The sequence below is a fragment of the Oncorhynchus mykiss genome, chromosome 22 (assembly GCF_057628025.1).
Source record: "Oncorhynchus mykiss isolate SJ-2025 chromosome 22, ASM5762802v1, whole genome shotgun sequence".
In the NCBI taxonomy this organism is placed as follows: Eukaryota; Metazoa; Chordata; class Actinopteri; order Salmoniformes; family Salmonidae; genus Oncorhynchus; species Oncorhynchus mykiss.
The window spans coordinates 56909947-56922446 of NC_143043.1; the positions used below are offsets into that span (position 1 = coordinate 56909947).

The 12500-nt window shown below is 44.3% G+C and overlaps 1 protein-coding gene across 3 annotated transcripts in view; it reads right to left on the minus strand.

The window, feature by feature from the left end:
• The window catches only part of LOC110502201 (unconventional myosin-X), a 270516-nt gene that overhangs the window by 62000 nt on the left and 196016 nt on the right, over nt 1-12500 (minus strand). For 2 of the 3 annotated variants that reach the window (XR_016490707.1, XM_090216352.1), the window contains exons 36-40: nt 9028-9198; nt 8587-8712; nt 5437-5598; nt 2436-2627; nt 1-1897 (exon numbers count right to left, since the gene is read on the minus strand). The exon at nt 1-1897 is cut by the window's left edge and continues 1448 nt beyond it. The exons of the other annotated variant lie outside the window; for it this stretch is intronic. Coding sequence is in view for 1 of the 2 variants with exons in the window: in XM_090216352.1 (XP_090072478.1) it covers nt 1793-1897; nt 2436-2627; nt 5437-5598; nt 8587-8712; nt 9028-9198 (756 nt within the window). In the remaining variant the exon portion in view is untranslated. The remainder of the gene's footprint in view (nt 1898-2435; nt 2628-5436; nt 5599-8586; nt 8713-9027; nt 9199-12500) is intronic. 3 annotated transcript variants of the gene reach the window in all.

Genomic DNA, 12500 nt, shown 5'->3' on the forward strand with positions numbered 1-12500 from the left:
GGCTGGAACACTTTGTAGACTGCAAATTGACCGCAAGAATCCCAAATAGGATATAATATTTGACTAAAATATAATGATTTCAAACTTTGCTTACATTTGTTTACAATCACATATATACACTGAGTGTACAAAACATTATGAACACCTGGTCTTTCCATGGACATAGACTGACCAGGTGACAACTGTGGAAAGCGTTGGAGTCAACATGGGCCAGCATCCCTGGGAAACACTTTCGACACCTTGTATTGTCCATGCCCCTGACAAATTGAGGCTGTTCTGAGGGCAAAAGGGGGTGAAACGCAATATGAGTAGGTGTTCCTAATGTTGTGTCCAGTCAATGTCTCTTAGGCGTGGGAATACTTTAGAACAGACAAAATTTGAATCATTTGGAGCTGAGGTGCAGGTGTTTTTTTACAGTCATGCGTCCAACAATTTCTAAGATAATATTTGCTCGTAAAAGTTGGGGTGCCAAATGGTTAACCCTGCTCTATCGCTCGTGACCAACAATACTTCAGTAACACAAAAACCAGGAAGTACCTTCCTCAACATGGCACGCTCTCTTTCAAACAGTTTCAGTCACACAAAACATTTCATTACAAGGATGAATCTGGTTTCAAATCAAAATAGCAAATAAAACATTTAAATGAAAATACCTCAGACTAAATTCTATAATGATGTTCTTTAGAATTAAGCAAAATGTTCTGTATTAAACCACTGCCTTTATAGTAAATAAATAATAATCTGAATATAGTAGTGATGGATTATGTATTGTTTGTTCTTGTTATATAAAATACAAGTGTTATTTCACCAGAGTTAAAAACCTGCTTCTCGGGCACTGGGTAGAATGGCTAGCTTTGGGCACCAGCCTGCTTTTCTGCTCTTTTGCCAACTTCTTATGGAATTGTCATTTCAAACATGTTAAGCTTCATACTCAGAGGAGGCAATAGCACAAACAGATCTGGGACCAGGCTAAAGAATAGCAGCTTCTGCCACAAGCATTATAACTGGTTATAACCATCAAGCTATTAACCCTGACATAACGCTGGCTTGGGGATGCCATTCCTGAAAGTCAAAACTATTACTTACAGTCCAAAGTAGACGAATAACCACATGGATGGAAGCAGTGAACCCATTTAAGGCATTCAAATGTAAAGAGGTTCAACTCCCTGGGTTGGTTTGGGATTCAACTCCTATTGCTCAGAAAAACCTGAGGGGAAAGTCTTTCAACCTTACTTAGACAAATAACTTCTTCTCATTGTAAATATATAACGGTATAGTTGGGCGCCCATTCATTTACATATGTTATTATAATAAAAATAATAACACTTGCCAATTTAAAAATAGACACAACATTCTTATAAGGAAAGGGGAGCTAGTCAGGGGAAGGCTTGACAGTGAAACATTTCTCTCTCAATCCATTGGAAAATGCTAGAACTTGATACAGAAGGAAATATGATGTGACATCCTGATTGGTCCATACTATTGATAAATTGATGTAAATAATAGCAGAAGGTAACGTGGTATCCACTCTGTCGACAGCTATAGAATAGCAATAGGAAACGGTTGAGGAACGCAGTTCCGCCTTTTAGCATGTTCTAGAATGTTGGCTTGGCGTACCACACTGAGGGACACCGGGAGTTGGACGAGTTCTGGAGTAGCTGAATAGCAGCCTGCTTTCAGTTATTCAGACATCTGAGTTGAGGAGAACAGTCCTGTCTTCATGGACCCTGCTGCCTTGTAGCCTTCTGGTCATTGGCGGTAGGAAGCCAACTGGGCTGTGTCCTGTCCCTAATCACCTGATCCAGTTGGTTCCGTAGCTGGGCCCAGATCTGACACTGCATCTCTTCTTTACTATCATGTTGATGTAGGCTTTCATGATCTTAGTGATCTCTCCAACCTGAAACACCCCAGATGAGAGTTTTAACAGCAGGGAAAACAAACAAATGAACGATGCACACTGAACAGATACTTGTTTAAAAGCATCATAACAGCCAAGGCTTTGTTGGTTGACATTCTGAAAGGCTAGCCTGGGGGTCCAGTCTGTTTGTGCTATCATGTCAATTCTCTGTCACTCATTGTCGTGCCAAACATGTCTGTTGACACTAATGGAGTTGGCATGAGCATAAACAGGCCTGGGAACCAGGCTACTGGTCATTTCTAATCTGGTGTTATAAACAGACCTGGGACCAGGCTACTACTGGTCATTTCTAATCTGGTGTTATAAACAGACCTGGGACCAGGCTACTGGTCATTTCTAATCTGGTGTTATAAACAGACCTGGGACCAGGCTACTGGTCATTTCTAATCTGGTGTTATAAACAGACCTGGGACCAGGCTACTGGTCATTTATAATCTGGTGTTATAAACAGACCTGGGACCAGGCTACTACTGGTCATTTCTAATCTATATTGTTGTATTATGGTATAATACTGTACCAGAGGTGTCTCAAAGAACATATCTCTGTCGTCCACTGTGATCTTATAGGTAGTGGCCTGGGGAGATCCGAAGAAGATGATGTGTTCGTAGGGGAACGTCTCCAGAGGTTTGGGTTCTCCTCTCTTGTAGACCGACACGTTCTCTGCACTCACACTCAGCCACAGGTCATGAGGAAAGCCTCCTTCTTTACACTGAGGAGACAGAGAGAGAGAGACCGAGACATAAACAGACAGGTCAGATACCAAGTATGATCAAGTCCGCGTTACGTTACCCTCCCTTCTCCGCGTTACGTTACCTTCCCGTCTCCGCGTTACCTCCCCTTCTCCGCGTTACGTTACCTTCCCTTCTCCGCGTTACGTTACCTTCCCTTCTCCGCGTTACGTTACCTTCCCTTCTCCGCGTTACGTTACCTTCCCTTCTCCGCGTTACGTTACCTTCCCTTCTCCGCGTTACGTTACCCTCCCTTCTCCGCGTTACGTTACCTTCCCTTCTCCGCGTTACGTTACCTTCCCTTCTCCGCGTTACGTTACCCTCCCTTCTCCGCGTTACGTTACCTTCCCTTCTCCGCGTTACGTTACCTTCCCTTCTCCGCGTTACGTTACCTTCCCTTCTCCGCGTTACCTCCCCTTCTCCGCGTTACGTTACCCTCCCTTCTCCGCGTTACGTTACCCTCCCTTCTCCGCGTTACGTTACCCTCCCTTCTCCGCGTTACGTTACCCTCCCTTCTCTGCGTTACGTTACCTTCCCTTCTCCGCGTTACGTTACCTTCCCTTCTCCGCGTTACGTTACCTTCCCTTCTCCGCGTTACCTCCCCTTCTCCGCGTTACGTTACCCTCCCTTCTCCACGTTACGTTACCTTCCCTTCTCCGCGTTACGTTACCTTCCCTTCTCCGCGCTACGTTACCTTCCCTTCTCCGCGCTACGTTACCTTCCCTTCTCCGCGTTACGCTACCCTCCCTTCTCCGCGTTACGTTACTTTCCCTTCTCCGCGTTACGTTACCTTCCCTGCGTTACGTTACCTTCCCCGCGTTACGTTACCTTCCCCGCGTTACGTTACATTACCTTCTCCGCGTTACCTTCCCCGCGTTACGTTACCTTCCCCGCGTTACGTTACCTTCCCCGCGTTACCTTCCCCGCGTTACGTTACCCTCCCTTCTCCGCGTTACGTTACCCTCCCTTCTCCGCGTTACGTTACCTTCCCTTCTCCGCGTTACGTTACCTTCTCCGCGTTACGTTACCTTCCCTTCTCCGCGTTACGTTACCTTCCTCGTGTTACCTTCCCTTCCCCGCGTTACCTTCCCTTCCCCGCGTTACCTTCTCTTCCCCGCGTTACGTTACCTTCCCTTCTCCGCGTTACGTTACCTTCCCTTCTCCGCGTTACGTTACCTTCCCCGCGTTACGTTACCTTCCCCGCGTTACGTTACCTTCCCCGCGTTACGTTACCTTCCCTTCTCCGCGTCACGTTACCTTCCCTGCGTTACCTTCCCTGCGTTACCTTCCCTTCTCCGCGTTACGTTACCTTCCCTTCTCCGCGTTACGTTACCTGCCCTTCTCCGCGTTACGTTACCTTCCCTGCGTTACCTTCCCTTCTCCGCGTTACGTTACCTCCCCTTCTCCGCGTTACGTTACCTCCCCTTCTCCGCGTTACGTTACCTCCCCTTCTCCGCGTTACGTTACCTCCCCTTCTCCGCGTTACGTTACCTCCCCTTCTCCGCGTTACGTTACCTTCTCCGCGTTACGTTACCTTCCCTTCTCCGCGTTACGTTACCTTCCTCGTGTTACCTTCCCTTCCCCGCGTTACCTTCCCTTCCCCGCGTTACCTTCTCTTCCCCGCGTTACGTTACCTTCCCTTCTCCGCGTTACGTTACCTTCCCTTCTCCGCGTTACGTTACCTTCCCCGCGTTACGTTACCTTCCCCGCGTTACGTTACCTTCCCCGCGTTACGTTACCTTCCCTTCTCCGCGTCACGTTACCTTCCCTGCGTTACCTTCCCTGCGTTACCTTCCCTGCGTTACCTTCCCTTCTCCGCGTTACGTTACCTTCCCTTCTCCGCGTTACGTTACCTGCCCTTCTCCGCGTTACGTTACCTTCCCTGCGTTACCTTCCCTTCTCCGCGTTACGTTAACTCCCCTTCTCCGCGTTACGTTACCTCCCCTTCTCCGCGTTACGTTACCTCCCCTTCTCCGCGTTACGTTACCTCCCCTTCTCCGCGTTACGTTACCTCCCCTTCTCCGCGTTACGTTACCTCCCCTTCGCCCCGTTACCTCCCCTTCGCCCCGTTACCTCCCCTTCGCCCCGTTACCTCCCCTTCGCCCCGTTACCTACTGATTCTGTCACTCATCTGGAGAATGTTTTTGAATTTCTCCTGTTTTCTTAAATTCAGTTTGTTCAGTTTGTTTCATTACAAAGAAAGTCAACCAAGTCTGTTTTAAAATTATTATTTCTACATCCATTGTGAATGACAACAGTTCCTCTCTCAATGTGTAAAATGTTTCCAACACTCCCCCTCGATACCCACCAAGCTCTTGGTGTATCAATATGTCCATATGGCAGAGGGAGCCACATTTACAACTAGCGTGCAGAGGCCTGACCACCGTGCCTCCATAGATGGAGCCACATCTGTGCAAAAGCCCACTATTGGATCCCATGGATCGTGGATTTCAGGAAAAAGCAGGAGCACGCCCCTATCCACATCGACGAGACCGCAGTGGAGAAGGTGAAAAGCTTAAAGTTCCTCGGAGTGCACATCACCGACTATCTGAAATGGCCCACACACACAGTGTGTGTGTGACAGTGTGTGTGTGACAGTGCGTTGAAGAACACGCAACATCGGCTTGGCCCCTAAGACTCTCACAAACTTTTAGAAATGCACATATGAGAGCATCCTGTTGGGGTACATCACCGCCTGGTATGGCAACTGCACCGCCTGCAACCGCAGGGCTCTGCAGCTTGAAGGCCACCCCCTGGACAGGACGCTAGTCTGTGTTGTCATGTAGTTACCTCTACGTCGAACAGTGTGGACCCATATCCGGGCCACTCCTTGATGATATTCATGTATTTGAGCATGGCAGTGTGCTGGTCCAGTCCCTGAAGTCTGGACCACTTCTCTACGATGGAGGTTCTGGTGGCTGAAGTCTCCTCCTTCACCCACATCTCCAGCATCTGAACAAGAACGATACTTTATTAGTACCTTCCTCAAGGGCTAGGCTACCTGTTCCTCCTCTAACCGCTAGGCTACCTGTTCCTCCTCTAACCGCTAGGCTACCTGTTCCTCCTCTAACCGCTAGGCTACCTGATCCTCCTCTAACCGCTAGGCTACCTGTTCCTCCTCTAACCGCTAGGCTACCTGTTCCTCCTCTAACCGCTAGGCTACCTGTTCCTCCTCTAACCGCTAGGCTACCTGTTCCTCCTCTAACCGCTAGGCTACCTGTTCCTCCTCTAACCGCTAGGCTACCTGATCCTCCTCTAACCGCTAGGCTACCTGTTCCTCCTCTAACCGCTAGGCTACCTGTTCCTCCTCTAACCGCTAGGCTACCTGTTCCTCCTCTAACCGCTAGGCTACCTGTTCCTCCTCTAACCGCTAGGCTAGGCTACCTGTTCCTCCTCTAACCGCTAGGCTACCTGTTCCTCCTCTAACCGCTAGGCTACCTGTTCCTCCTCTAACCGCTAGGCTACCTGTTCCTCCTCTAACCGCTAGGCTAGGCTACCTGATCCTCCTCTAACCGCTAGGCTACCTGTTCCTCCTCTAACCGCTAGGCTACCTGTTCCTCCTCTAACCGCTAGGCTACCTGATCCTCCTCTAACCGCTAGGCTACCTGATCCTCCTCTAACCGCTAGGCTACCTGTTCCTCCTCTAACCGCTAGGCTACCTGTTCCTCCTCTAACCGCTAGGCTACCTGATCCTCCTCTAACCGCTAGGCTACCTGTTCCTCCTCTAACCGCTAGGCTAGGCTACCTGATCCTCCTCTAACCGCTAGGCTACCTGTTCCTCCTCTAACCGCTAGGCTACCTGTTCCTCCTCTAACCGCTAGGCTACCTGTTCCTCCTCTAACCCCTAGGCTACCTGTTCCTCCTCTAACCGCTAGGCTACCTGTTCCTCCTCTAACCGCTAGGCTACCTGATCCTCCTCTAACCGCTAGGCTACCTGTTCCTCCTCTAACCCCTAGGCTACCTGTTCCTCCTCTAACCGCTAGGCTACCTGTTCCTCCTCTAACCGCTAGGCTACCTGATCCTCCTCTAACCGCTAGGCTACCTGTTCCTCCTCTAACCGCTAGGCTAGGCTACCTGATCCTCCTCTAACCGCTAGGCTACCTGTTCCTCCTCTAACCGCTAGGCTACCTGTTCCTCCTCTAACCGCTAGGCTACCTGATCCTCCGCTAACCGCTAGGCTACCTGTTCCTCCTCTAACCCCTAGGCTACCTGATCCTCCTCTAACCGCTAGGCTAGGCTACCTGTTCCTCCTCTAACCGCTAGGCTACCTGTTCTTCCTCTAACCGCTAGGCTACCTGTTCTTCCTCTAACCGCTAGGCTACCTGTTCTTCCTCTAACCGCTAGGCTACCCGATCCTCCTCTAACCGCTAGGCTACCTGTTCCTCCTCTAACCGCTAGGCTACCTGTTCCTCCTCTAACCGCTAGGCTACCTGATCCTCCTCTAACCGCTAGGCTACCTGTTCCTCCTCTAACCCCTAGGCTACCTGTTCCTCCTCTAACCGCTAGGCTACCTGTTCCTCCTCTAACCGCTAGGCTACCTGATCCTCCTCTAACCGCTAGGCTACCTGTTCCTCCTCTAACCGCTAGGCTAGGCTACCTGATCCTCCTCTAACCGCTAGGCTACCTGTTCCTCCTCTAACCGCTAGGCTACCTGTTCCTCCTCTAACCGCTAGGCTACCTGATCCTCCGCTAACCGCTAGGCTACCTGTTCCTCCTCTAACCCCTAGGCTACCTGATCCTCCTCTAACCGCTAGGCTAGGCTACCTGTTCCTCCTCTAACCGCTAGGCTACCTGTTCTTCCTCTAACCGCTAGGCTACCTGTTCTTCCTCTAACCGCTAGGCTACCTGTTCTTCCTCTAACCGCTAGGCTACCTGATCCTCCTCTAACCGCTAGGCTACCTGTTCCTCCTCTAACCGCTAGGCTACCCGATCCTCCTCTAACCGCTAGGCTACCTGTTCCTCCTCTAACCGCTAGGCTACCTGTTCCTCCTCTAACCGCTAGGCTACCTGTTCCTCCTCTAACCGCTAGGCTAGGCTACCTGTTCCTCCTCTAACCGCTAGGCTACCTGTTCTTCCTCTAACCGCTAGGCTACCTGTTCCTCCTCTAACCGCTAGGCTACCTGATCCTCCTCTAACCGCTAGGCTACCCAATCCTCCTCTAACCGCTAGGCTACCCGATCCTCCTCTAACCGCTAGGCTACCTGATCCTCCTCTAACCGCTAGGCTACCCAATCCTCCTCTAACCGCTAGGCTACCCGATCCTCCTCTAACCGCTAGGCTACCTGATCCTCCTCTAACCGCTAGGCTACCTGATCCTCCTCTAACCGCTAAGCTACCTGATCCTCCTCTAACCGCTAAGCTACCTGTTCCTCCTCTAACCGCTAGGCTACCTGTTCCTCCTCTAACCGCTAGGCTACCTGATCCTCCTCTAACCGCTAGGCTACCTGATCCTCCTCTAACCGCTAGGCTACCTGTTCTTCCTCTAACCGCTAGGCTACCTGATCCTCCTCTAACCGCTAGGCTACCTGTTCCTCCTCTAACCGCTAGGCTAGGCTACCTGATCCTCCTCTAACCGCTAGGCTACCTGATCCTCCTCTAACCGCTAGGCTACCTGTTCCTCCTCTAACCGCTAGGCTACCTGTTCCTCCTCTAACCGCTAGGCTACCTGATCCTCCTCTAACCGCTAGGCTACCTGATCCTCCTCTAACCTCTAGGCTACCTGATCCTCCTCTAACCGCTAGGCTACCTGATCCTCCTCTAACCGCTAGGCTACCTGTTCCTCCTCTAACCGCTAGGCTAGGCTACCTGATCCTCCTCTAACCGCTAGGCTACCTGATCCTCCTCTAACCGCTAGGCTACCTGTTCCTCCTCTAACCGCTAGGCTACCTGTTCCTCCTCTAACCGCTAGGCTACCTGTTCCTCCTCTAACCGCTAGGCTACCTGTTCCTCCTCCATCTTCTGTTTCTTCATGGAGCCCGTCTTCAGCCCGCTGCGGCGCAGTGTCCCGTCCAGGAAGCTGGTCCGCCTCCGCTCAAGGGTTTGGCCCACAGGCCCCGCCGCGCCCACCTATACAAAACAATCCCACTTTGTTAGTCCAAAAATATAAAAAACAACCCCACATTGCTAGTCCACCTATACAACCCCACATTGTTAGTCCACCTATACAATACAAACGTAAATTTGAAATTTGCGTAGTTGTCAACCTCCCCAGATGGCACACATTGTACATATGTATGCTCACACGCAGTTGTGTCAAGCCACACAGGGTCAATCTGAGACAGACATTTTGTCACATTTATTAAAAATTTAAAACTGAAATACCTTATTCACACTTTCCGAATGCACTGTAAACCTGAGGGCTTATGACAAATATATAAGTACCTTGGTGAAGTGCAGGATGCGTGCGCGGAGCCTCCCTACAGGGTAGACAGTGTCCAGAGACCAGCTGCCCCGGGCCTCGTCCCCGTGGAGGAACTGGAGCCTGAGAGCGGCCAGGTGCTGAAGGGTGTCTTCTGGGGCCGGGAGGTGACCGCTGGTCAGAGACTCATGAGCCTGGAGGAGACATGTATTTTATTTTACCTTTATATATATAACCCTAACCCTTTATTTAACCAGGTATGTATATATTATATATATAACCCTAACCCTTTATTTAACCAGGTATTTATATATTATATATATAACCCTAACCCTTTATTTAACCAGGTATTTATATATTATATATATAACCCTAACCCTTTATTTAACCAGGTATTTATATATTATATATATAACCATAACCCTTTATTTAACCAGGTATTAATATATTATATATATAACCCTTTATTTAACCAGGTATTTACATATTATATATATAACCCTAACCCTTTATTTAACCAGGTATTTATATATTATATATATAACCCTAACCCTTTATTTAACCAGGTATTTATATATATAACCCTAACCCTTTATTTAACCAGGTATTAATATATTATATATATAACCCTAACCCTTTATTTAACCAGGTATTTATATATTATATATATAACCATAACCCTTTATTTAACCAGGTATTTACATATTATATATATAACCCTTTATTTAACCAGGTATTTACATATTATATATATAACCCTAACCCTTTATTTAACCAGGTATTTATATATTATATATATAACCCTAACCCTTTATTTAACCAGGTATTTATATATATAACCCTAACCCTTTATTTAACCAGGTATTAATATATTATATATATAACCCTAACCCTTTATTTAACCAGGTATTTATATATTATATATATAACCATAACCCTTTATTTAACCAGGTATTTATATATTATATATATAACCCTAACCCTTTATTTAACCAGGTATTTATATATTATATATATAACCCTAACCCTTTATTTAACCAGGTATTTATATATTATATATATAACCCTAACCCTTTATTTAACCAGGTATTTATATATTATATATATAACCCTAACCCTTTATTTAACCAGGTATTTATATATTATATATATAACCCTAACCCTTTATTTAACCAGGTATTTATATATTATATATATAACCCTTTATTTAACCAGGTATTTATATATTATATATATAACCCTAACCCTTTATTTAACCAGGTATTTATATATTATATATATAACCCTAACCCTTTATTTAACCAGGTATTTATATATTATATATATAACCCTAACCCTTTATTTAACCGGGTATTTATATATTATATATATAACCATAACCCTTTATTTAACCAGGTATTTATATATTATATATATAACCCTAACCCTTTATTTAACCAGGTATTTATATATTATATATATAACCCTAACCCTTTATTTAACCAGGTATTTATATATTATATATATAACCCTAACCCTTTATTTAACCAGGTATTTATATATTATATATATAACCCTTTATTTAACCAGGTATTTATATATTATATATATAACCCTAACCCTTTATTTAACCAGGTATTTATATATTATATATATAACCCTAACCCTTTATTTAACCAGGTATTTATATATTATATATATAACCCTAACCCTTTATTTAACCGGGTATTTATATATTATATATATAACCATAACCCTTTATTTAACCAGGTATTTATATATTATATATATAACCCTAACCCTTTATTTAACCAGGTATTTATATATTATATATATAACCCTAACCCTTTATTTAACCAGGTATTTATATATTATATATATAACCCTAACCCTTTATTTAACCAGGTATTTATATATTATATATATAACCCTAACCCTTTATTTAACCAGGTATTTATATATTATATATATAACCATAACCCTTTATTTAACCAGGTATTTATATATTATATATATAACCCTAACCCTTTATTTAACCAGGTATTTATATATATAACCCTAACCCTTTATTTAACCAGGTATTTATATATATAACCCTAACCCTTTATTTAACCAGGTATTTATATATTATATATATAACCATAACCCTTTATTTAACCAGGTATTAATATATTATATATATAACCCTAACCCTTTATTTAACCAGGTATTTATATATATATAACCATAACCCTTTATTTAACCAGGTATTTATATATTATATATATAACCCTTTATTTAACCAGGTATTTATATATTATATATATAACCCTAACCCTTTATTTAACCAGGTATTAATATATTATATATATAACCCTAACCCTTTATTTAACCAGGTATTTATATATTATATATATAACCCTAACCCTTTATTTAACCAGGTATTTATATATTATATATATAACCCTAACCCTTTATTTAACCAGGTATTTATATATATATAACCATAACCCTTTATTTAACCAGGTATTTATATATATATATATAACCCTAACCCTTTATTTAACCAGGTATTTATATATTATATATATATAACCCTAACCCTTTATTTAACCAGGTATTTATATATTATATATATAACCCTAACCCTTTATTTAACCAGGTATTTATATATTATATATATATAACCCTAACCCTTTATTTAACCAGGTATTTATATATTATATATATATAACCCTAACCCTTTATTTAACCAGGTATTTATATATTATATATATAACCCTAACCCTTTATTTAACCAGGTATTTATATATTATATATATAACCCTAACCCTTTATTTAACCAGGTATTTATATATATAACCCTAACCCTTTATTTAACCAGGTAGGCCAGTTGAGAACAAGTTCTCATTTACAACTGCGACCTGGCCAAGATAAAGCAAAGCAGTGTGACACAAACAACAACACAGAGTTACACGTAAACAAATGTACAGTCAATAACACAATAGAAAAGTCTATATCCAGTGTGTGCAAATGAAGTAAGATAAGGGAGGTCAGGCAATAAATAGGCCAATAGTGGTGAATCATTACAATTGAGCAATTTACACTGGAGTGATAGATGAGCAGATGATGTGCAAGTAGAAATACTGGTGTACAAAAGAGCAGAAAAACAAAAACGAATATGGGATGAGGTAGGTAGTTGGTTGGATGGGCTATTTACAGATGGGCTGTGTACAGCTGCAGTGATCGGTAATATGATCTGACAGCTGACGCTTAAAGTTAGTGAGGGAGATATCAGTCTCCAACTTCAGTGATTTTTGCAATTCATTCCAGTCATGGGCAGCAGAGAACTGGAAGGAAAACCAGCCAAAAGAGGTGCTGGCTTTGGGGATGACCAGTGAGATATACCTGCTGGAGCGCATGCTACAGGTGGGTGTTATGGTGACAAGTGAGCTGAGATAAGGCGGAGCTTTACCTAGCAAAGACTTATAGATGACCTGGAGCCAGTGGGTTTGGCGACGAATATGTAGCGAGGGCC